The sequence below is a fragment of the Ovis canadensis genome, chromosome 7, assembly GCF_042477335.2.
Source record: "Ovis canadensis isolate MfBH-ARS-UI-01 breed Bighorn chromosome 7, ARS-UI_OviCan_v2, whole genome shotgun sequence".
Classification (NCBI taxonomy): domain Eukaryota; kingdom Metazoa; phylum Chordata; class Mammalia; order Artiodactyla; family Bovidae; genus Ovis; species Ovis canadensis.
Genome location: NC_091251.1, coordinates 70,747,657 through 70,774,892, shown reverse-complemented (window position 1 = coordinate 70,774,892; position 27,236 = coordinate 70,747,657). Strand labels below are relative to the sequence as shown.

Here is a 27,236-nt window from a genome sequence, read left to right as displayed (position 1 = left end):
ATTTTTAAGATGTATTTGAACTGAAACTCAACTGACTCCAGGGTGTACTACAGAAGATATTTGGTTCAGTCCAGTTCAGTCACTCAGTAGTGTCTAACTCTTTGCGACCCCATGAACCACAGCACGCCAGGCCTCCCTGTCCATCACCAACTCCCGGAGTCCACACAAACCCATGTCTATTGAATCGGTGATGCCATCCAACCATCTCATCCTCTGTTGTCCCCTTCTCCTCCTGCTCTCAATCTTTCCCAGCATCAAGGTCTTTTCAAATGAGTCAGCTCTTCACATCAGGTGGCCAAAGTATTGGGGTTTCAGGTTCAACATCAGTCCTTCCAATGAACAGCCAAGACTGATCTCCTTGAGGATGGACTGGTTGGATCTCCTTACAGTCCAAGGGACTCTCAAGAGTCTTCTCCAACACAACAGTTCAAAATCATCAATTCTTTGGCACTCAACTGTCTTTATAGTCCAACTCTCATATCCATACATGACCACTGGGAAAACCATATTCTTGACTAGACAGACCTTTGTTGGCAAAGTAATCTCTCTCCTTTTGAATATGCTGTCTAGGTGGGTCATAACTTTCCTTCCAAGAGGTATGCGTCTTTTAATTTTATGGCTGCAATCACCATCTGCAGTGATTTGGAGCCCAGAAAAATAAAGTCAGCCACTGTTTACACTGTTTCCCCTTCTATTTGCCATGATGTGATGGGACCAGATGCCATGATCTTAGTTTGTGAACTTTAAGCCAACTTCTTCATTCTTCTCTTTCACTTTCATCAAGAGGCTCTTTAGTTCTTCTTTGCTTTCTGCCATAAGGGGGGTGTCATCTGCATATCTGAGGTTATTGATATTTCTCCCAGCAATCTTGATTCCAGCTTGTTCTTCCTCCAGCCCAGCATTTCTCATGATGTACTCTGCATATAAGTTAAATAAGGAGGGTGACAGTATACAGCCTGAGTGTACTCCTTTTTCTATTTGGAACCAGTCTGTTGTTCCACGTCCAGTTCTAACTGTTGCTTCCTAACCTGCATACAGGTTTCTCAAGAGGCAGGTCAGGTGGTCTGGTATTCCCATCTCTTTCAGAATTTTCCACAGTTTATTGTGATCCACACAGTCAAAGGCTTTGGAATAGTCAATGAAGCAGAAGTAGATGTTTTTCTGGAACTCTCGTGCTTTTTCCATGATCCAGCAGATGTTGGCAATTTGATCTCTGGTTCCTCTGCCTTTTCTAAATCCAGCTTGGATATCTGTAAGTTCATGGTTTATGTACTGTTGGAGCCTGGCTTGGAGAATTTTGAGCATTACTTTACTAGCGTGTAAGATGAGTGCAATTGTGCGGTAGTTTGAGCATTCTCTGGCATTGCCTTTCTTTGAGATTGGAATGAAAACTGACCTTTTCCAGTCCTATGGCCACTGCTGAGTCTTCCAAACTTGCTGGTATATTGACTGAAGCACTTTCACAGCATCATCTTTCAGGATTTGAAATAGCTCTACTGGAATTTCATCACCTCCACTAGCTTTGTTCATAGTGACACTTCCTAAGGCCCACTAGACTTCACATTCCTGGATGTCTGGCTCTAGGTGAGTAATCACACCATCGTGATTATCTGGGTAATAAAGATCTTTTTTGTACAGTTCTTCTGTGTATTCTTGCCACCTCTTCTTAATATCTTCTACTTCTGTTAGGTCCCTGCTATTTCTGTCCTTTATAGAGCTCATCTTTACATGAAATATTCCCTTGGTATCTCTTATTTTCTTGAAGAGATCTCTAGTCTTTCCCATTCTGTTCTTTTCCTCTATTTCTTTACACTGATCGCTGAAGAAGGCTTTCTTATCTCTCCTTGCTATTCTTTGGAACTCTGCAATCAAATGGGTATATCTTTTCTTTTCTCCTTTGCTTTTTGCTTCCCTTCTTTTTACAGCTATTTGTAAGGCCTCCTCAGACAGCGATTTTGCTTTTTTGCATTTTTTTTCTTGGGGATGATCTTGATACCTGTATCCTGTACAATGTCACAAACCTCCATCCATAGTTCATCAGGCACTCTATCTATCAGATCTAGTCCCTTAAATCTATTTTTCACTTCCACTGTATAATCATAAGGGATTTGATTTAGGTCATACCTGAATGATCTAGTGGTTTTTTCCACTTTCTTCAATTTCAGTCTGAATTTGGCAATAATTTTGGTTAGTTTGATAGTAAATTCTTGTTATATATTTGCTTTCATCTTTGTATTTCAAAGACTTTCCTAAGTGTAGTATTGGGCAAATGTCTTATTAATTAAGCTTCCTGGTTCATTAAAATTTCACCACAAAAATGATAATCCTCTTTTCAAAACATCATCATCAAATTACCTTGTTTGTCTCCTGTTAGGACCCAGATCTTAATATTGGCTAGTGATAAGCTTGTAACTGTTTCAATCACACCATCTTGTAACTTGTCTTCTACAGCAGTGGCACCTAGTAGCTTTAATGAAAAATAGAGAATGCCTTATGTTAATGCATACATATAACACCTATAACATCTATGGCTTTTAATCACAGAGTTTAGAGGTCAAAGCATATAAAGATGGCAATTAGGATGTGTTGATATAGCAAGCATCCTTTAAGTACAGAAGTGGGCTGGGGAAACCCCCAGAAGGTTCCCTAATCCAGGCAACTGGTGGGCATACCAATTAGTGCAGAGGTCCTGGAAGTTAGAATTTACATGAGGGATATGATATGCTCAGATAAAACATTAGCATAAATGATCAGAAGCCATTTGGGCTTGTAGAGCCTCAAGACTCCCCCCTGCCCCGTATATCAAAGGAAAGGCCTCATCTCAGAGTCAGGACCTCAAAATAAAAAGCAGAACCATTCTCTTCAATGAACAAACCATCAGATGTCATGAACTAAAAAGTGAAGTTTCTTATGCAATATTTCATCCAAAGATGATCAAGGTGTGATCCCTAGTACGTCACAACAGCTAAACAGTCTAGCCACTGGGGCCCTAGGGAAGAGTGGTTTCTAGAATAAATCATGCTCTGGACAGTACAGATGTCATCAGCCTATCATGGGTCTAGGTTGGTTCACAGCTGGATCCCCACTCTTCACAGCAAGTTTCCCTGTTCTAAAAAAGGTGGGTCATACAGTATGGAGGAAGAAAAAATTACAACATCAAATAAAACATGACATACCAGAGGCTGACAAAGAATAGGGAGTCTACTATCTTCTAATCTTGGGGGACTTCCAATGGCATAAGCTACTGCTAATTGAAATAATCCTCTGGCCATGGCCACATATGACAAGCTCAAAGCCAACATATAAAGCATGATTCAAAGTTTGAAAGAGTAACATCTGCTGTGTGCAAGATGATTTAGCCAGTGGATTATTCCCTTGCTAGATCTCTAAACACATACTATCCCTTGTGTAAACACAAACCATCATGCTTCTAAATGCATACCATCAAATCCCTTTCAATTTCTTCATACAGCCCTGCTATCCGTTCATCCCTCTCATCTGTGGTGGTATTTGCATCTTCAAGCATCTTATGCCACTCTCTGAAGTACTTGTCATCCAGATCTCTGTATGCGATGGCCAAGGTTCGAAGGCCTTCTCCTGCAAATTCCTGCCAGGGCAGACAGAGACCTTGGAACCATCCCAAAACAATAATCGCAACAATAAAACAACAAAAGTAATGAGTAAGAAGTTATGCACTCAAATTCATTTTAGCCCAAGAGCACAACTTAGTCCTTTTGACTCCAACTTTTTAGTCCCCTTGGAAATGGGAGATGATATTTTTATTTTGTATTTTATTCCAATGGGATTGAAACATTCAAAGGACCTAGCATTCCCCCTTAAGACTGCTGAAACACCCATTAAAGGGTCCCCTTTGAGAGGTGATCAATGGTGCGCGTGACTTCAAGTAACCGTTCAAAGCAACATGTTGGTTTCTAACCTATATTCTGCCTGAAGGAAGTACTGCTAGTGATGAGAGGGACTCAGCCTGTTTTATGGGCCATGGCCCTAGCTTTTCAGGGAAGAAAAAAATGACCTTCAGAGGAGCCATGGCTCTCAAATCAAAGGAAGGGGGTTCTCACAAGGGGCTGCAACATGACATCTCACCAAAGTCATGCTGCTGCTGCTGCTGCTAAATCGCTTCAGTCGTGTCCAATTCTGTGAGACCCCATAGACGGCAGCCTACCAGGCTCTGCCGTCCCTGGGATTCTCCAGGCAAGAACACTGGAGTGGGTTGCCATTTCCTTCTCCAATGCATGAAAGTGAAAAGTGAAAGTGAAGTCGCTCAGTCGTGTCTGACTCTTTGTGACCCCATGGACTGTGGGCTACCAGCTCCTCCATCCATGCTTTCTCCCTAATAATATAGTGATGTCTAAAACTAACTCCCTCCTACTTGTGTTCATGTTTGAAGATTTACAATAATAAAGTAAATCTAATCAATAAAGATGAGTAAATAAATGTTATGCAATAGAAATTCAAGGATATTAATTAACATTATAATAATAACTCTAGAGGAAAAGTGAGAAAGGCAGGAAAGTTAATACAAATTTTCACTTCTGGGAACTAGTACTAGAAGTGGTGGTGGTTGTTGCTCAGTCATTAAGTTGTGTCCAACTCTATGACCCTGTGGACTGCAGCATTCCAGGCTCCTCTGTCCTCTACTATCTCCCAGAGTTTGCTCAAATCCATTAGAAGTTGAAGCTTTTACTTTTCATCCTAAAACTTTTTTGCTGTAGCAAAGTCTAATTTTTAAAATAAAATTGTTTGAAATGTTAAAGAGATCATCAAGCCCAGTTACTTTTTAAAAATCATTTTTTAATAAACTATCTTCTATACAGATAGTATTTAATAACAGGTCAATTTTATCCAAGGATGATACTCCTTCTTTAGTGTCTCAGTCAACTGAGAGTCTGAAATAATACCTCGGGTGCTATATCCTTTTAATATGCAAATAATTCACTAAACATAGGAGACTGGTAGTTGCTAAGTGTTTCAGACAGTCACAATAGCTAGAAACATATGTTGAATGCTTGGATAAATGCTAAAAACCTCCCACTTTGCACAGGCCTCTAGTGGCCACTTTATGGGCTTCTTTACTGGAAGCATTTTTATAGCCATTTCTGCTCCTTTGGGCATTGCCACGAAGCATGTCTTCTCTGTTATATTCTGGCTTATGGAACAGACACAGGTTGGCAATCAGACACAAATTAAACTTTGACACACCCTAATTAGGTAAATGGAAAATCAGTGCCCACTGTGGTGATGTGGTTTAGCCCAGAGAGAACATGAGAAAAATTATCCAAACTTATCTCATAGGCAGTTGGTAGCACTTTGGATATTGCAATCACACTGTATAAGCCCTCCTTTCCAAAATCACCACTGGGTCCCCGAATGATCTGAAAATCTAGTTACTGCCTTATAATGATCTTTTGTCCTCTTAATTCCAACAAACACTTCTTTGACTTTAACTTGCAATGCCCCTGGGCATTACCAGTGCTTTTCTTTGTTCTGCACAGCAGTGAATCAACTCTAAGATGACACTACAAAAGGGGACAGATGATTTAAGTTATTTAATTAGTGCATGAAACAAGTTGAACATTTAGGATTAGCAAGATCATTTCCTATCATTAAATCATTCAAAAATCAATAAATAAAAATTTTAAACCTCAGAATTTAGAAGTCAAAATGAATAAAGTGAAAGAAGCAAAAGCAAGTCAAATTGATACTCATAGAAATGTAGAAAGATCAAATTAGGTTTCCCATACTTTAGTATGAAAATCCAGGACCTTGGTGTTTGAGCAATGGCAAAATCAAATGCTTATGATTCCAATGCTGTTTTCATAAAAAAAAAAAAAAATTTTTTTTAAAGGACCATGATGGCCTTCTGGAAGAGATTAAAAGAAAATCAAGAATGCTCTATTGGGAAGACAAAAACAATAGCTATGTTTGTAACCAATATTACCAAACCATCATTCTTTAAACTTAAAGTCAGGCAGAGGTTTTTATTTGTTTGTTTTTTAAAGATTCAGGGTATTTTTTAATATTAAATATAGGGCTTGGCAAAGAAAATGAACTCTCAATTGCTTTTTAAAGGAGAGAAACCAAAGAGGAAATAAGAGTTCTGAGCAGTTGCCCTTAAATTTCATATTGGGTTTGAGTTTGACAGAACCTCAAACAAATGTTAGAATGACCCTTGAAATCTCAGGGTTTTTAATCAGATAACATTCATATTTATTCTTAGACTCTTACTCTTTTGCAAAAAGAAAAATGTATGCCAAAGAGCATCCCTGCTCCCTTTAGGAAGCTTCTGGAAAGAAACTTCGCATAGTCTCAGGCTGTATGCATTTGCTAACTTCAACCCAAGGGACATTAGTGATTCATCATGATATATGACCCGGATAAAAAGACCCTTAAAGGAGAAAGTCGGCTACAAAGATTATTTTCCTCTCACCATATAAACATGGCCCTAAACTATCCCCTGGGTGGAGGGGAGTAACCGTAAGAGATTCCGTTAATACCAGACACATCAGAACCCAAGGGAAAGCAATTCTCCAGTTCCTCTTCACTAAAACCAGTCCAGTCACCCAGGTGGAACAGCCCCCAACTGTAAGGAAGTCAGAGCAGGTTTCCCTTGGTGTGCTGAGTCATCTCCTGACCAGAGTTCAGGAGCCCATACTCAGCGGCTATTTCTCATCAGCTGTGGGTTCATCCACCTTGGAGAGACTGACCTGATGCTCAGCAAGGCAGGGAGTGGGTCCATGTGCCAGTTTCTCAACGTTCACTGGCACAGTTTCCTGTGGAGCCATTCTCCACACACTTTCTATTTCAGAAATCAGATCACTTAGCTGATATTTTAAAAAGAAGACCTAACCACAGGAAGCTGCCAAAGGGCCTCCGTGCTAACTTTACCATAGGGGCACTTACACTGAGATGGTCTGAAGTCAAAGTCAGAAGGTCTTCATTGGATGGATGAAGTCTTTCAAACAGAATAGTATCTGCTCCTTTGGAATAAAGCTTTATCTGTCCTTCCGGGTTTCGAACTGAAAAAAAAGTTGGGAAAGTAGATAATAATCAATGAAATCCATCAAAATTAGACTCTCCTTGGCCTCCAGCCAGGCAATTTGGAAATGAGCATCATGCCTTAGGCAGTCATAAAATACTCAGTGCCTTTGGTTAAAAGGTCATTACCTAAGTCACCTGACTTTACTCCTGTTTTGTTAATTTAGAAATATTCCATCTACAGGAACAAGTATTTTTGTTCTGATGCATACAACCTTCCTATTTTCCTTGCTTACTATTTCTGAAGAGCTGATACCTTTAAATTTAAGCCTTCTGCATTGAGCAGAACTGAGAGCTTTGTTTGCCTGTCTCCTGATGTGAAATTCAAGACTGACTGTAGGAATCAGCTACCAGCATTATGCCAAATGATCACCATATGGAATTCGAGTCATTCAAAGTCAGGGTTTATGCATTTTTCTCAGCCTTTGCTGATATATATCTTCACTACCTTTACTCCTTAGGAAAGCTTTTACTCTTGGGTCATAATTCTAGCTACAAGCAGACTTCTCAGGGGCCTTTCAAAATTGAAGTTTCTATCTTCTTCCCACTAAAAGTCTGTATTAGTAGGGCTGTGTTTTAACCTGCTCCCCCCAGGTTTGGGAATGATAGCTTTGACGAGGCTCCAATCCCTCATTTACAATCCTCAACTCCTGCCCTGGGTGGCACACATGTTGCTGTCAGACAAATCTTTCTTTAAGCCACAGAATACTTGACCTATATTTGTAGGCTTGGTTTTACATCTTGGCACATACCAGGCACCTAATTATTTATTAAACAGATGAATAATATAGAAATGTATTTCTCCCCTACTGCTTCTAAAGGACTGACACAATTTAGGACAACTGCTCATGTCACAGCTTCATGGTTTGAACAGTGACCCTCACAAGCTTCATCGAGTCTAAGATTATTATATGCTTTCCACTCAGTTGTACCTTATCTCTAAAAATAGAGTGCCTCATAACAGATGGACATAAATATTGACTACTATTAGTTTAAGAGGATATGAAGTTCAGAGCTTGACTTAAAGGAATAAAATAATACCACAGTACAATAAATTACTTTTCCCCATAACCTTTTTTTTTATTGAAATATAGTTGATGTACAATATTATATAAGTTACAGGTGTACAATATAGAGATTCTCCATTTTTAAAGGCTACACTCCATTTATAGTTACTCATGCTAAGTCACTTCAGTCCTGGCTAACTCTTTGTGACCCCATGAACTGTAGCCCACCAGACTCCCCTGTCCATGAGATTCTCCAGACAAGAATACTGCAGTGGGTTGCCCTCCTCCAGGGGATCTTCCCCACCCAGGAATCAAACCTGTATCTCCTGTAGCTCCTGTATTGCACATAGATTCTTTACCACTAAGCCAGGGGGGAAGCTCAGAAGTTATTCACAATATTGTAGAAGTTATTCTACAATATTGGCTATGTTCCCTGTGCTGTATAATATATCCTAGTGGGTTATATTATGCATAATAGTTTGTATCTCTTAATGCCCTATCCTTAAAATTCCCCTGCTCCCTTTCCTCTCCCCACTGGGAACCACTAGTTTATTCTCTATATCTGTGAATCTGCTTTTTAGTTGTAGCCACTAATTTGTTGTATTTTTTAGATTCCACATGTGAAAGATATTATACAGTGCTTGTCTTTTTGTGTCTAACATTTCATTTAGCATAATGTCCTCCAAGTGCACCTATGTTGTTGCAAATGACAAGATTTAATTCTTTTTTATGGCTGAGCAGTATTCCATTGTATATGTATACCACATGCTCTTTACTCATTCATTTGCTGATGAACACTGAGGTTGTTTCTTCTAATTTTTAATGACCCTTAGTCAACACTTGATCTAATCCAATTTCCTGCTAGCTTGAATAAACCTAATGCATCCTGGAAACTTTTTTGTATTGGGATTTATCTATGGGTTGTCTTCTCTTCTAAGACCCATGGTCAACTTTCATAGTTTCTAGAACTTGCAATTTTTCTTGTACTCGGCTCTAATGTCCACAGTGGGGAAAATGAAAGAGAAAAAAGTGCAATTTATACCTATTCAATCAAGTGGAAGGAAAACATTTACTCCTAGGAAAGGCTTTCTCTTTCTTTTCTTATACAGCAATCCAATTTAATTTCTCCCACATTTTCTTCCTTCTGTTACCAGAGCTATAAAGTCAAAGTGTATATATCCTCCACTTGCTAGTAAAACTTCTCTATGACTGTTAAGTCCAAGGTAGGATATTGATTCTCAAACTTTATGGTCTCAGAACCCATTTACACTCTTAAAACGTCATGGGGACTATAGGTAGGTCCTATCTATCAATATTTACCACATTAGAAATTAAAACTGACAATTTTAGTATATCAATAGTCTTATGACACTAATGATATTAATCAAAATATAATTATTATATAAATAACAATAAACATTACATATTTACATAAATGACACTTTTTCCAAAACAAAATAGTTTGGGGAGTGGCAAATGTTCTATATGATTATAGATCTCTTTAATGTCTGGTTTAATAGAAGATGGTTGTATTCTCAAATCTGCTTTCTATATTCAATCTGCTGTGATATCACATGTCATGTGGCTTTTGTAAACCTCTGTGACATACTCATGAGAAAAAAACTGAAAGATAAATAACATTAGCATTGTTATAAAAATACTTTTGTCCTTATGAATCCTCTGAAAATCTTTCAGGTTTTCCTAGGGTTCCCCAGATCACTCATTGAGAATCCCTGGTCAAGGGAAATCACAAACTGATTATGAATTGTGCAAATTCCTTACCATCTCTTTGTCTCACCATCTCAATTTCTATTCTGAAAAAGAGATATTTAAACAACCTAACTTCTAACGCCATTCCAGCTCTACAATTTCCTGATTTAGTAAAGCTTTTCCATATCCTATGCCTCCTCTTAATCCATCATTAACTCCTTTAAATTTGAGTTTGCATAGTCCAATTTCATGGAATCCTGCTTAATTTTACTCACTGAACATTTCTTTTAGCAGCTCAGCTAGTTTTATATCCCTTTTCATTCAAGGCTTCTAGTCAGTTCTGCTAGGAAATCTTTAGGCTAATAAAATCTGTCCTTTCAGAAGTTAGCTTTTTAAAATAAATTAAAAATAAAATAGCAGTTTTAAGTGATTGAGATAACAAATAAACAGAGCCTGGACAAAGGTCACAGATTTTTAATTATAGAATATGTTCCCACTGCCTGTCCTTTAAATACTGGTGTTCTTCAGAGATTTACCCCAAATTGACTTCTCATCCCATCCTTCACATGCTCCTTGGGCTGTCAGACTCTTTTCCTGGCTTCAGCTATAGGATGGTTGCTCTAAATGTGCATCTCCTGCCTAAATCCATTTCCAGTGCTCCCTTCTGCCTGGACATCTAACTACCAACTGGACATCTCCTCTTAAATGTGCCTGAGCACATTAAACTGAAACTGGATACATTATCTATCACCAATAACTAATTATTCCTCCTATGTCTCCGTGTGTGTGTGTGTGTGTGTGTGTGTGTGTGTCTCCAGTTTTAAATATCAGCTTCACCATCCACTCAGTCTCCCAAAGCAGTCATCTGGCCATCACTCAAAATCTCCTCCCCCTTCACTACCCATATCCAATTGAAACCAAGAGGTCTCTGCCGCCACCTCTCTTTCCTAGATTATCAACTGGTTTTATTCATCCCAGTCATGTTTCCCTCCAAACTCTTCTATAACACAGCCATCATATGCAGTGTGAATCATCTTCACACTATTGTGTAGAATCCTGTAATTGCTTCCTTTTGCGCCTAGATCAAGTCTGGACTCCTTTACTGTTGTTCAGTCACTCAGTTGTGTCTGACTCTTTGCGACCCCATAGACTGCAGCGTGCCAGGCTTCCCTGTCCTTCCCTATCTCCTGGAGTTTGCTCAAACCCATGTCCATTGAGTTGGTGATGCTATCCAACCATCTCATCCTCTGTCATCCCCTTCTCCTCCTGCCTTCAATCTTTCCCAGCATCATGGTCTTTTCTAACGAGTCAGCTCTTCACATCAGGTGGCCAAAGTACTGGAGCTTCAGCATCAGTCCTTCCAATGAATATGTGATTCCTTTATGTGGCAAAAACAGGAATCATCTAGATCTGCCCCCTTTTAGCCTATTTCCTACCCTGCTTCACCATCTTCTCCTGGATGCAACCACAAAGTAGTTTTCAGTTTCATATTCTACTTCAGCTTCAAGTTCCTAGAACATGGTAGGTACTTAATAAATATTTGCTTGATGGAGTTAAATTATAATTATGCAAAATGTTATAAGCAGTAGCTATGCCTTTGTGATATAAAGAAAAGAAGAAATTCAGAAATGGTTCCAGGTTTCTGTTGTATGAGTAAATACAACAGTAATACCATGAAGGTTGATGAATAATTCTACATGCCATATTTCAGTTGGGTTAGAAATGCCTGTCACATCTCAGTGTGATTTGTACTTTGATAATCCTTAAAAGGTTTAGAGTTGAGAAACCTTTACGTAAAGATCTTGCAAGGGCTTTACAAGGAGCTACTGTAATTTATTCTTCTTTAATAATTATCTGCCACTTGGCCCTATTAATAACTATCCTTGAATTTTATCTGTTTTTATTTACATAATTAGTAAACATGTAAATAACTATTTACATATTTCCCAAACTATATAATCAGAGCTATACACTTCTCAAGGTTTCCTAGATGGTGCTAGTGGGCAAGAACCTGCCTGACAATGCAGGTGACCTAAGAGAGGCAGGTTTGATCTCTGGGTTGGAAAGATCCACTGGAGGAGGTCATGGCAACCCACTCCAGTATTCATGCCTAGAGAATCCAATGGACAGAGGAGCCTGACATCTCCTTTGGGTCGCAGAGATTCGGACACAACTGAAACAACTTCGCACGACTGCACCCATATACTTATCTATGAGGCATATTTTTTCAGTTCAGTTCAGTTGCTCAGTCGTGCCCAACTCTTCGTGACCCCAAGGACTGCAGCACGCCAGCCTTCCCTGTCCATCACCAACTCCCAGAATTTGTTCAGACTCATGTCCATCGAGCTGGTGATGCCATCCAACCATCTCATCCTCTGTCGTTCCCTTCTCTTCCTGCCTTCAATCTTTCCCAGCATCAGGATCTTTTTCCAATGAGTCAGTTCTTTGTATCAGGTGGCTAAAATATTGTATCTTTTATACCTTCTGACAATTACTTACAGAAATCTATTTTTATTTAGAATAAATAAAAACCACTGAATAAATCAGGGCTCTTGCCCCAGAATGAAAGTACCACTGGTACTGAAACTATACATTCATGATTCAATGAATGATTGTCTAAAACAGGCCTGAAGAAGGAGAAGAAGTCCTAGGAGGAGGAGAAGACAGCAACAAATGTCTGAGACTTCGTGTTGGGGTGTTTTCCCCACCAAACCCGTGACAATCATGAGTCTGACACTGTTGTGTTTTTTTTTTGTCTTATTATCAAACATAGACTTGTCTACCCTAGTGGAGTCTCTCTTTCAAATTCCTCCTGATTAAAAAACAAACAGAACTGATTAAAAAACAGAACAAACATAAAGCCCCAAGCCTCCATGCATTCTGCGGTGGAACACTACCTTTCTTCATATGGGATCCATTAAGGCAAACATGTGACATTTGTGGTTAGGCTGTGATTTCCCTGTAATAGTGACTGATGCTGGGGAAAAGCCAAAAGCTTCCCTGTGTAGCAATCTTAGGTTTTGTCAACACCCTCAGAGCAAAGAGAAGCCAGTTCTGGGCCAACCCAACATCAATAACACTTCCCTGAAGCTGTAAATAGAAGATAATCCCTGCTGATACAACATCAGGCCAACACCCAGAGCAGCATATGTGCTCATTAGTAACACTGACAATGACTGCCTACAGCTTGCTGTCAGAAAAATAAAAATAAACACCCTCAGATGATGTTTGGTTTTTACCTGCTGAGAGCAATTTGCCAGGGCTAGTTTCCAGTAGTAAGACACCAAAAGTTCTACTGTTACATACACACACATTTTTCAGAGTAAAAATTGATTTAACATGTTGATCAGGATATTCATAAGTTGTAAAATGTTGGGTTAAATGTTATTTAACGGATATTCCTAGAGAACGTACTATGTGCTAAGCGCTTTGCTTGGCCGTGGGTAGTTTATGAGGTTTAGGGCACAGTCCCTGCCTTCAGGTAGCATGACTTTAACGGGAAAAGTCATGAGTATCACAGGACTGGTATCACACTAGTGCTTCGAACAGGGGGCTCTGGGACACAGAGGAGAATGTGGTTATTCGGAAAGGAGGAAAAGAATCGAGAGAATGGGTGACACCTGAATCAATATTACCAGATGATTAGGAGTTTTCTGAGAAAGGAAGAGGAGAAGAGGAGAGGTCTACGTTGAAATAGTCCATGCAAACAGTGTGAAAGTGCACAAAGCATGCTGAGTATCTCAGGGGAGAACAGAGTAGTATCTAAGGATCTCTTAGTCTAAGGAAATGGCTCCCACACTGTGGTCCAAACAGTGACGCAGCAGCAGCAACAACACCTGGGAGCTTGTGAGACATGCAAACTTTTAAGCCCCACCCCAGACCTGCTGAATCAAAAACTCTAGGGCTGCACTTTAACAGCATTTAAAATCTGCATTTTACTTTATACTTATCTTTCCAAATCACATATTTGCCTATCTTCTAAATTACCAGGTGCTTCCTAACTATGATTCAAATTGTAGAAGCCCTAAAATAATTCAATCATATTAAAAGAAAAACAGAAGAAGGGCACATAAAAAACACTATACGTATGGCTAGAAATACTATCCAAAGTCAGACAACAAACTGGAAAGCAATGTCTGCAAGCTGTATCACAAAGGGCTTCTCTCCCTAATTTATAAGGACGTCTATAAATATAGAAGAAAAAAATCTAGCAGTTCAATAGCAAAATGAGTGTAGAGTACTAACACTGTACAGAAGGAAAATATACATGTATCTCAAGCATAGGAAATAAACTCAACCTCATCCATGATAAAAATGTACAAACTAAAACTACTGTTACATGCCATTTTAAAAATTGACAAAAATCTGAAGTTTGATGTTGATGAGGATATAGGGGGAAAGGCATTCATACTATGGAGGTGGGATTGTAAAATGATATACCTGCAGTGCGTGCAATTTGGCAATAACCATCAAAATTAAAAACATGTTTATCCTATGACCCAACAATCTCATTTCTGATAAATTTTCTGAAATAATTGCACATGTACAAAATGAAATATGTACAAGGCTACTCATTTCAATACTTGTAAAAGCAAAAGTTTGAGGATAGCATAAATGGCCACCACTAAGGGACAAAATGAAAGTGTTAGTCATGTCCAATTCTTTGCGATCCCATGGACTGTAGCCCACCAGGTTCCTCTGTCCATGGAATTTTCCAGGCAAGAATTCTGGAGTGGGTTGCCATTCCCTTATCCAGGGGACCTTCCTGACCCAGGGATCAAACCCGGGTATCCTTCAGGGAGACCTGGCAACTAGCTCTACTACTACTATACTACTACTACAAGGGACAAAATAAATTTTGACTTAATCCATAAAGTGGAGATTTACATAGTTTAAAATTTTTAAAGTGTGTTTTTTATGTACTGATAAGGAAAGAGTTCTTAAATATACTGCTAAGCTAAAAAAAGCAAAAATAAATAAATAAAATCTTCATTTTAACAAGTCTTCCTGGTGGTTCTGATGGGAGCTGAAGTTTGACAGCCAGTTACCTAGAGGCACAAAGTAGATGGAGGTATCAAAAGCATGTGACCTACAACAGGGATAAAGAGGCCAGACTTTGGAGAAAGACAAATCTGGATTCAAATATTTGCTCTGCATCTTACTGGCTTTGTAACAAGATACATGACAATACTGGGAAAGATACTTAAAATCTTTGAGCTTTAAATGTCCCATCTCCTGACTGGGGGTGACATACTATTACAAGACTTTAATAAAATATTTGTATAGGGTTCAGTTCGCTCACGCTGGCATATAGCAAAAGATAGATAACAATTTTAATAAGAATATAGTTGTGACAAAGTTCTCTATTAGACATACAAAATTTGAGATAACTGTAGTATAACCCAGTGACAGAATCCAAGAGAAGCCTGAAAATGTGTATGGAGGCCTCAGAGAGAGACTGAAACTGAAGAGCCATATGGGAAGGACACAAAATATAGGCAGTAGCTGCCACCGCGTGAGCGGTCAAGGTTATCCAAGGAGAGCGCAGAAGAGGAAAGGACACCAACATTGAAGAGTTCGATGAAGAACAGTCAGCTTGAAAAGGAGCTTGAGAAAGAAAGCACAGGACAAGGGGAGACCCAGGAGCCAGTGTGGTCAAAGAGGCCAAAAGAGGAGTGTCAAGAGAAGCAGATTAACAGTATCAAATGTCACTAAGTTTAAAGGGAAAAAGATGATGATAGAGGATAGATAGATGGACAGATGGATAGTAGACAGATAAGGTGGAGGGAGAGGAGGAGGAAGGGAGAAAAGAAGGAAGAGGGGGAATGTCATTGCACTGGGTAGTTAAGAGGTGATGTCAGACTTCTGAGAAGGAATTCTGTCTTGAAGATTAGAAGCAGAAGCCTGACCCTTATAGGCTGAAAAGAGAAACCAAGATGAGAATCAAAAACTGATCTTGAAAAATTAAACTGTGATCGAAAGAAGAAAAACTGGGTGGCAAAATCAGTGGAGATCAGATATGAACAATAAATTTAAGGAAACAAAGATGATCATAGAGTTGCAGGCTGAAGAAAGAAGTCAGTGATGAAGAAGAAAGTGAATTTACAAGCAAGTGAGAAGGGAGTGAGTAAGGAAGGAAAATGGATGGGAACAGGTAGAACCTTTAGCATTGAAAAGCAACAAGAGCGATTTTCCTCTGAAGCAGAAAACAGACTGAGTAAAATCGTAGCTTGGGGATGCAGGAGGAAAATGGGGAAAAGGGTAAGGTGATGGTGCTGGACACAGAATAAGCACTTGTTTCATTAGTTATACTCACTGCTACCGAGTTGAGGCTAAGTTGAGGATGACACAAGCTCAAAAAGTTAATACATATCACAACTCTCAGCGCATAACTAGAGTGAAATCATCCTTGAGAAGTTTCCATATAACCATAGTATTATCAAAAGATCGAAAATACTCTCAGCCACCAACCATACCTATGACAGACATCCTTTTTCGGAAATTGTTGAAATCCAAAAAGGCAAGCAATTGATAAGTAACTAGTGTTCCCAATTCTTCTATTGTTATTGTCTCTGGGGTCCGAGACTTAAAGATGAACCCCAAATTTTTTGCAGCAGTCACTAGAGCCCCTTCATCAGGTGACTGGACTTGGTAAATCAGCTCTCCTAAAAGGAAAAGAAACAAGTGGATTAAATAACAAAAAGAAACAGATTATTAATATGAAGATAGTAACATTCACAGAACACCAACATCAATTTCAACTCATTCTATAAGACCCAACCCAAGTGTCAGCTCTAGAAATTAGACTTTTTCCACTCACTAACCAGCTGAACAGGCACCTGTCCTGTGAAACTTTCAGGACACCATGCATAACACCATGCATAAGAGCCTTTGTCAGATTACAGGAAAAAACTCATTCCTGAGCCTGCCTCCCTCCTATGTGGAAAGCTTCTTAGGTCAGAGACCACAACTTTGTATTTTCAGTGACTAGAAACATGCCAAGAAAGTTTTACAAACTAAAACACTTAATATAAATTAACTCACATAATCCTCATGGCAATGAGGTAGGGATTATTAAAATTATTACAGGCATACCTCAGAGATATTGCAGACTTGGTCCAGACCACTGCAAAAAAGTATTGCAATAAAGCAATTCACATGAACTTTTTGGTTCCTCAGTGCATATAAAAATTACATTTACATTATACTGTTGTCTGTTATGTGTGCAATAGCATTATATATAAGAATATATATACTTAATTAAAAAATACTTCACTGCAAAAAAAATGTTAGTGATCTGAGTCTTAGGTGAGTCATAATATTTTGGCAATAGTAACATCAAAAAATCACTGATCACAGATCACCATGAGAAATATATGTGTTTGTCACTCAGCCATGTCTGACTCTTTGTGACCCCATGCACTATAGCCTGCCAAGTTTCTCTGTTCATGGGATTGTCCAGATGAGAATACTGGAGTGAGCTGCCATTTTTTCTCCAGGGGATCTTCCCTAATCGGGGATCGAACTTAGGTGTCCTGCATTGCAGGCAGATTTTTTACCAGCTGAGGCATCAGGTGAAAAAGTTTGAAATATTAAAAGAATTATAAAAATGTCACATAGTGACACAAGTGAGCAAATACTATTAGAAAAATGGTGCCAATAAAATGTACACCCATGGTGGATTCGTGTCAATATATGGCAAAACCAATATAGTATTGTAAAGTAAAATAAAGTAAAAATAGATTTAAAAAAAAAAACTTGCTTGATGCAGGGTTGGCACAAATCTTCAATTTGCAGAAAACACAATTTATGTGAAGTGCAATAAAATGAAGCACAACAAAATGAGGTATGCCTGTATTTCCATTTATACTGGTAAAACTTATGACTGAAAATGTTATGCGGCTTTTGCAAGATAACACAACCAGACCGACGATGCAGACATCCCAAATTCCTCTTCAGTCTGCTGCTAATGATCATTTTATGAAAATATATCAAAGAAATCCCTTGAAATGTAAGGAATCAAACCAGGATATTAATGATTGGTACCTCATATTGTGTAGGTGCTGGAGTGGGGGTAAGAGGAGAGAAGAGAGGAAAAGAATGAAGTGGGGGAAAAAAATAAAAATACACTTAAAAACCAGCATGAATAAAGTAAGCCCTTCTATATAAAATTATCTTTGTATGTAAAAATAAATTAGAAAAAAGTAGGCACAGCTAGATCCATTTTACTGATTTATAATAATGTCCAAGATAAATTGTTAGGAAAACTGGTTGCATATTAATCTATGTACTAGAATTATTTTTCTGTTAAAAAGAAACTACCTACATATCTATGTGTATATATATATATATGCATACATGTATAAGCAAGTAGAAAGTATGAAATTATGTACACCAAATGTTAACATTAGTTACCTCTGCTGCTGCTGCTAAGTCGCTTCAGTCGTGTCTGACTCTGCATGACCCCATAGGTGGTAGCCCACCAGGTTCCCCCATCCCTGGGATTCTCCAGGCAAGAACACTGGAGTGGGTTGCCATTTCCTTCTCCAATGCAATACATGAAAGTGAAAACTGAAAGTGAAGTCACTGAGTCGTGTCCAACTCTCAGCGACCCCATGGACTGCAGTCTACCAGGTGCCTCCATCCATGGGATTCTCCAGGCAAGAGTACTGGAGTTGGGCGCCATTGCCTACTCCGAGTTACCTCTCTAGAGATTGAATTAAAGTTCAGGGAAGAAATTACTATCTTTGCCTTTATAAATCTTTATGTTGTATGGCTTCATTTGCTACAAGAGGCATAAATTAATTTTTTTAAATTAAAAAAAAATTGAAGCAATTACTTCATCTATTATGAAATGACATGATAACTTCCACTTCCGGAAACATGGTGGACTAGGTTCCAAGATCAATCTCCTATGTTAGAACCAGGTGTAGATTCTATAAATAAAAAGCATTTAAATATTTTTGCATGTACCCAGGACTGGCAAGAAAGCAGCAGTTGCTCAGGTCAAAGACTGAGGGGAAAAAAATACAGTTGGAATAAAGGATGGGCATTTTGAAACTAATTGGTTTCCAGTATCTCAGGGCTTCGGTTAGAAAAGACATAGGCCAGGGAAAGAAGTCTAATAGGAGATCACTTCTTAAAACTGAGCACCCTCCCCTCTCAAAAGGATGTTCTCTCAGTATGAAGGTAAACTGGAAAACAGTGTCCATTTTAAGACCGCCTATAAGGAAAACTGTCTATTTATAAGAGAAAAAAAAATATGCTGAAAATTTATAACAGGAAACTGACTTTCATGTATATTTGCATCCTAAATTCACAGATCACCCAGATATTGTGAATTTAGGTTGCAAATACACATTAGTGACTAAGTGAAAGTCACTCAGTCATGTTTGACTCTTTGCGACCCCATGGACTCCATAGTCCATGGAATTCTCCAGGCCAGAATACTGGGGTGGGTAGCCTTCCCCTACTCCAGGGGATCTTCCCAACCCAGGGATTGAACCTAGGTCTCCCGCATCGCAGGCGGATTCTTTACCAGCTGAACCACAAGGGAAGCCCAAATAGCATCTAAAGGAAATGCAAATCATTTCTTGGAGAAACCAGTCTTAGCCTCAGAACCTGAAAAATTTCTACAAATGAAGTCCGAAATAAAATGACCAAGATATAATTAGAACCAACAGAGAGAACAGAGAGAATAATATCCCTAAAAACTTTAGAAATTGAAGTTATCAGAAATACTACAAACAAATATTTAATGGATCTCAAAAATAAAAGAGATAAAATTAATCAGATTGAAAAAAGAATTAAAGACTTAGTAGAAGTCAAAAACAGCAAATTAAATAATATGAGAGAGAATTTGTATGCAGGGGAAAAAAATTGAGAAAATTCCAGAATATATCCCAGAGGGACAAAGAAAGGGAAAAAATCAAAGAATTATTAAAAGACATAGAGAACAGAGTGAGAATGTTACACACTAAAGATCTATTACAAGAGAGAAAATGAGTCAGAGTCCATACTTGAAGAAATACTATGGCTGAGGAAATTCCAGAAGTGATAAAAGACAACATTCTATGGACTCAAGAATCTCAATGAATTCTCAGCAATACAAATATATTAAAAATTCACACTTTCACTAAGACTACGAAGAAGAAGAAATTTCAAGTCTATGCCCCGACCAGTAATGCCAAAGAAGCTGAAACTGAACAGTTCTATGAAGACCTACAAGACCTTCTAGAACTACACCCAAAAAAGATGTCTTTTACATTATAGGGGACTGGAATGCAAAAGTAGGAAGTCAAGAAACACCTACAGTAACAGGCAAATTTGGCCTTGGAATACAAAATGAAGCAGGGCAAAGGCTAATAGAGTTCTGCCAAGAGAACACACTGGTCATAGCAAACACCCTCTTCCAACAACACAAGAGAACACTCTACACATGGACATCACTGATGGTCAACACCAAAATCAGATTGATTATATTCTTTGCAGCAAAAGATGGAGAAGCTCTATACAGTCAGCAAAAACAAGACGGTGAGCGGACTGTGGGTCAGATCATGAACTCCTTATTGCCAAATTCAGACTGAAATTGAAGAAAGTAGGGAAAACCACTAGACCATTCAGGTATGACCTAAATCAAATCCCTTATGATTATACAGTGGAAGTGAGAAATAGATTTAAGGGACTAGATCTGATAGAGTGCCTGATGAACTATGGACTGAGGTTCGTGACACTGTACAGGAGACAGGGATCAAGACCATCCCCAAGGGAAAAAAAAAAGCAAAAAAGCAAAATCGCTGTCTGAGGAGGCCTTACAAATAGCTGTGAAAAGAAGGGAAGCAAAAAGCAAAGGGAAAAAGAAAAGATATATCCATTTGAATGCAGAGTTCCAAAGAATAGCAAGGAGAGATAGGAAAGCCAAAGAAATAGAGGAAAACAATAGAACGGGAATCTCTTCAAGAAAATTAGAGATACCAAGGGAACATTTGATGCAAAGATGGGCTAGATAAAGGACAGAAATGGTATGGACCTAACAGAAGCAGAAGATATTAAGAAGAGGTGGCAAGAATACACAGAAGAAATGTACAAAAAAGATCTTCATGACCGAGATAACCATGATGATGTGATCACTCACCTAGAGCCAGACATCCTAGAATGTCAAGTCAAGTGGGCCTTAGAAAGCATCACTATGAACAAAGCTAGTGGAGGTGATAGAATTCCAGTTGAGCTGTTTCAAATCCTGAAATGCTGTGAAATGCTGTGAAATGCCTGAAATGCTGTGAAAGTGCTGTACTCAATATGCCAGCAAATTTGGAAAACTCACCAGTGGCCACAGGACTGGAAAAGGTCAGTTTTCATTCCAATCCCAAAGAAAGGCAATGCCAAAGAATGCTCAAACTACCGCACAACTGCACTCATCTCACATGCTAGTAAAGTAATGATTAAAAGTCTCCAAGCCAGGCTCAGCAATATGTGAACCGTGAACTTCCAGATGTTCAAGCTGGTTTTAGAAAAGGCAGAGGAACCAGAGATCAAATTGCCAACATCCGATGGATCATTGAAAAAGCACGAGAGTTCCAGAAAAATATCTATTTATGCTTCATTGACTTTGCCAAAGCCTTTGACTGTGTGGGTCACAATAAACTGTGGAACATTCTTTAAGAGATGGAGATATCAGACCACCTGACTTGCCTCTTGAGAAACCTGTATACAGGTCAGGAAGCAACAGTTAGAACTGGACATGGAACAACAGACTGGTTCCAAATTGGGAAAGGAGTACATCAAGGCTGTATGTTGTCACCTTGCTTATTTAACTTCTATGCAGAGTACATCATGAGAAATGCTGGGCTGGAGGAAGCACAAGCTGGAATCAAGACTGCTGGGAGAAATATGAATAACCTCAGATATGCAGATGACACCACCCTTATGGCAGAAAGCAAAGAAGAACTAAAGAGCCTCTTGATGAAAGTGAAAGAGAAGAATGAAGAAGTTGGCTTAAAGCTCAACATTCAGAAAACTAAGATCATGGCATCCGGTCCTGTCACTTCATGGGAAATAGATGCGGAAACAGTGTAAACAGTGGCTGACTTTATTTTTCTGGGCTCCAAATCACTGCAGATGGTGATTGCAGCCATGAAATTAAAAGGCACGTACTCCTTGGAAGGAAAGTTATGACCAACCTAGACAGCATATTATAAAGCAGAGACATTACTTTGCCAACAAAGGTCCATCTAGTCAAGGCTATGGTTTTTCCAGTGGTCATGTATGGATGTGAGAGTTGGACTATAAAGAAAGCTGAGTGCTGAAGAATTGATGCTTTTGAACTGTGGTGTTGGAGAAGACTCCTGAGAGTCCCTTGGACTGCAAGGAGATCTAACCAGTCCATCCTCAAGGAGATCAGTCCTGGGTGTTCATTGGAAGGACTGCTGTTGAAGCTGAAACTCCAATACTTTGGCCACCTGATGTGAAAAGCTGACTCATTTGAAAAGACTCTGATGCTGGGAAAGATTGAGGGCAGGAGGAGATGGGGTCGACTGAGGATGAGATGGTTGGATGGCATCACCGACTCAATGGACATGGGTTTGGGTTGTCCATGGAGTTGAGTGGACTCCAGGAGTTGGGAGGCCTGGCATGCTGTGTTTCATGGGGTCGCAAATAGTCAGACACGACTGAGCGACTGAACTGAACTGAACCAGGGAGAAAGGACTGATCACCTTCAAGTCACAACTGAACTAACACATGACCTGCAGTAACAGAAATCACAGTCAAAATATAGTTAAATATCTTCAGTGTGCTGAGAAAATTGTCACCTTAAACCTTTGCACACAACAAACATCATTCAAGAATAAGAATGAGCCAGGGGAAGAGGGATTGTGGGAGCGAAGGATTGAGAGTTTGCGATTAGCAGATGCAAACTATCATATACAGGATAGATAAAAAATTAAGGTCCTACTGTATAGCCCAGGTAACTATATTCAATATCCTGTGAAAAGAATATAAGAAAGAATGTATATATATTCTTTTATATACATATATAGGTACACATATTCTTTTATATACATATATATGTACATATATATACACATACATATATATGTGTGTGTGTATATATGTATAACTGAGTCACTTCGCTGTAAGTAGAAATTAAACACAACATTTTAAATTAACTATACTTCAGTAAAAAAAAATTTTTTAAAGAATAGGGATGAAATAAAGTTGCTTTCAAGCTTTTGAGAGTTTACTACCAGTAGCTTCTGCCTAAAAGAAATTCTAAAGAATACCTTTTTGACCAGCAGAAGCTCAGTGATTCCACAGCATTAAAGACCATAGAAATGAGTAAATATATGAGTAAATCTAAGTAAACTGACTGTAAAAACCATAAAATTAACCTCTTGAGGTACTGAAAAATAAAATATAAGACAAAAATACTATATAAATCAGCACAAGGTTTATTAGTATTGAAGCGTTTTAAGGTCCTTATTTTGTTCAAAAAGGCTTAGGCTATGTTGAGTCAATTATGCTAAAAGTTCTAGGCTATTAACTAAGAATACAAATAAGAGTATATTATTTTCAAGGCAGTAGAAATAAAACTGAACTAAATCTATAAGACTAGAAGAGGCAGACAAATGATAGGACAAATATAAAATACAAAAAGGTGGTAGAAAGACATCTATCAGTAATTACAGTAATTATATATTAAATTGTTCCTGTTGTTGTTTAGTCACTAAGTTGTATCTGACTCTTTTGCAACCTCATGGACTGTAGCCCACCAGGCTCCTCTGTTCATGGGATTTCCCAGGCAAGAATGCTAGAGTGGTTTGCCACTTTTCTTCTCCAAGCCCAGTGATCAAACCCGTGTCTCCTGCACTGGCAGGCGGACTCTTTACCACTGAACCACAGGGAAATCCATATATTAAATACTTAGAACCTAAACATATTGATAATCAACAATGGGTAATTGGCTAAATTTTCTATTTAAGATTTGGTTTAGTTAAACTGGATATTCTTTTAAATATCAAAAATTTTGCCATTTACAAGAGATGTGTCTAGAACATTAAAAAAAAAAGAATGGCAGGAAAGAGTATGGAAAGCTGAACAATACAAATACTAACAAGAGGGAAACATCAGCAACTATACTGGATCAGACAAAATAAACATCTATAACTATACTAGCATCAGACAAAGTAAACATTAAGGCAAACATGTTACTAGAGATAAAAAGGGTAAATATATATTGATAGATGTTTTCATTTTAAAAAATTTAACTCTAAACTAGTATCTAATAATGTGATCTTAAATAGACAAAGCAAACATTAGCAAAACAAAGTAGAATTAATGAATACACAATTACAGTGCATCTAACTATGCTTGTGGCTTCCCTTGTGGCTCAGCTGGTAAAGAATCTGCCTGCAATGTGGGAGACCTGGGTTTGATCCCTGGGTTGGGAAGATCCCCTGGAGAAGGGCAAAGCCACCCACTCCAGTATTCTGGCCTGGAGAATTCCATGGACTGTATAGTCCATGGGGTCTCAAAGAGTCGGACACGACCGAGCGACTTTCACTTTCACTATACCATAGTGATTTAAATACACTCTCATTAATCAAGAAATCAAGTACTCAAAAGAACCCAGAGAGGGAGAAGATTAAACAATACAATTAATAAACAGTATCTAGTAGATATATTAGAACCCCATTTTCAATAACTGCATAATGCACATTTATTTCAAGCACACACAAAACACAGAAACTGAATACATATCAAGCCATAAAGCAAGCTTCAACAAATTTTAAAGGACTGATTTTAAGGTAACAAGAAAAATTTTCTGAATTTTTTATCTCTTTAATTGACATCTACCTAAAGAGAAAAAAACTTGTATTGAAGCCTTTGTACCTTCCACTTCTCTGCTTCTGGAATTCCTGGCAAAGGGAATGAGAATATCAACTTTCCCAAATGTCTCCATGAAACAAAGAGCACGCACTTAAAGTAAAAGCAATACCCTCAGCTATAAATTATAGAGTCATATAGTTTTAAGTTCATCAGATTTGGGTTCTGTTCTTTATCATAACTAACATTTATGTAAGTTAAGGTTTATATTTTCCAGCGCTCTTGAACATACATGGATTTAAGTCATCTATCCTATAATTAGAGCTTTAAAAGGAGAAAAAAAATGTAATTTCCCCTTATTTAGTATAGTAATCCTTCCCTGAGAATTTGAAATCTCAAAGGAAAAAGCTGAAATAGTTGAAATGATACACACATTTACTTCTCTTCACTTCAAAATGCTTTTATATGGCAGAAGAGATTAGTCCATATCCACAAGTACAGGTACAACTTAATAGTAACACTACTAAAGTGTTAGTAAGAATGTAAAGGTACTAGAACGCTCATATACTGACAGTAGGAATGTAAAACGATACTCCATTTTTGGAAAATAGTTGGGAAGTTTCTTAAACACACCTATGCTATGATCAGGCAATTTCCATTCCTAAGTATTTACGAAAAACAAATTTGTTAACTTTTTTAAAGACGTAAAAATGTTTCTGGCAGCTTTACTCATAATAATCCAAAGCTAGAAATAACCTAAATGTCTGGACAGAGGGCTGGGGAAGAAAAAAAGTGGTAAACATATTCATAAAGTGAAATGTTACTCAAATTTAAAAGAATGAACTACTGATTGATATGACAACATGGATGAATGACAAAAACATTACATTGCATGAAAGAAGCCAGACACAAAAGAATACATATTATATGATTCTATTCATATGAAGTATTAATATAAGAACAGGCAAAACTCATTTTTGATGATAAAGATCAGGACAGTGGTTGCTTGGGCAGTGGTTGGTAATGTGGACTAGAAAGGAACATGAGTAATCTTTCTTGAATGATGGAAAATATTAATACTTTGATAGGGGTGGTGGTTACATGGGTGTATATAATGGTCAAAATTTATTAAACAATACACTTAAGATCTGTGTTTTATTACATTTAATTATATCACAACAGACAGAGAGAATGGACTTTGGGGCACAGTGAGGGAGGGAGAGGGTGGAACAAATAGAGAGTAGCATTGAAAATACACATTACCATATGTAGAATTAGATAGCTGGTGAAAATTTGCTATGTGATGCAGGAAGCTCAAATCAGGTGCTCTGTGACAACCTGGAGGGGTGAGAAGGGGTGGCAGGGAGGCTCATGAGGGAGGCAACATATGTTTCCTCATGGCTGATTTGTACTGACGTATGGTAGAGACCAACACAATATTGTAGGGCAATTATCCTCCAATTAAAAATTAATTTAAATATTAAAATATCACAATATGAAAAAATTGTAGTGATACCATAAAAGAGGAATGAGTATTTTCAGTGAACCAGAACTTGAGAAATGTCTGAAAGATAAAAAGTATATTTGATAAATGAATAAATAAGAAAGGAGAAAAACACAGTTCAAAGAATTTGAAGAAGAAAATTAATACAGAGTTAAAAGCAATGCCCAAAGTTTCTCCAAATCAGAATCAACAAAAGAGAAGAGCAGACGTGATCTTGGGGGCACCAGAAATAAAATGAGTTGAAGAATTCCACTCAAGCTTGCCAGGACCACTTCGGCTCCTCCGGCCAGCTTATTCCCAACAACAGGCTACAGTGATATTTGCCTCAAGATGAAACCTTGAAAATGTTCTTTCACACTAAGTACACAATCCACCTAAGGAACCTTTTGTGGTTTTCATGCTGAGGCTGGAGACCAAAGCTGAAAACAGCCAGAAATAGCTTTAGAATCCCACAAGGATAAGAGAAATTAATTAACAAAAGAAAGGGAGTCTATGACTGTGATACTTTCTTTTAGGCCAGACCTTAAATACAACTTTCTTTGAAATGAGAGTTCTGACACAGAATCCTAGCACTAGATTTGAAAAAATCAGTTAAGCCCAGGCATCATATGAACTCCAGGAAGCGGGAAACTCCCTGCCCAGAAGACAAGCAATGTTTTGTGACTCTCCCCAACAATCTTGGGAGACAGGCTGCTATCAAAACCTACATTCACCAAGAGGCAAACTGGGATGCTCAAACACAAATAAGAATAGGCAATAACAAACAATAAAACGTTTGAAAACAACATGAAAGTTAGACACAGAACTCTAAAAACAACATTTCATAAAATGAAACACAGCAGAGGAAACAAAAGATTTCAAATTAAGAATAATTAATATCCTCAAAGAGATCTAAGATATCATAATACTAAAATCAGATAGCTATTAAAAGAGAACTTAAAAAATGAAATGAACCTGAAGGTAGAGATAAAAAAAACTTACTTAAAGGCACTGTGATATCCTCAGATAAAAATAGCATCATTGGCATTAGTATTACAAAGATCAGTTAAAAAAAAAAAATTATCCCTTTTAACTGGCTTATCTAGGCCCTCATCTTTTTACTGTTCCTAATTTTTTCTTTTAAGTCTCTCCATATT

General features: G+C 38.1%; 1 protein-coding gene across 6 annotated transcripts in view; it reads right to left on the bottom strand.

Annotated features, from left to right (window-relative positions):
* Positions 1 to 27,236, bottom strand: part of ATP8B4 (ATPase phospholipid transporting 8B4 (putative)) — a 293,676-nt gene that overhangs the window by 64,315 nt on the left and 202,125 nt on the right. For all 6 annotated transcript variants that reach the window (XM_069596531.1, XM_069596528.1, XM_069596532.1 and 3 more), the window contains 4 exons: positions 16,250 to 16,438; positions 6,922 to 7,037; positions 3,443 to 3,607; positions 2,356 to 2,467 (listed from right to left, as the gene is read on the bottom strand). In XM_069596531.1, the coding sequence (XP_069452632.1) occupies positions 2,356 to 2,467; positions 3,443 to 3,607; positions 6,922 to 7,037; positions 16,250 to 16,438 (582 nt within the window). The remainder of the gene's footprint in view (positions 1 to 2,355; positions 2,468 to 3,442; positions 3,608 to 6,921; positions 7,038 to 16,249; positions 16,439 to 27,236) is intronic.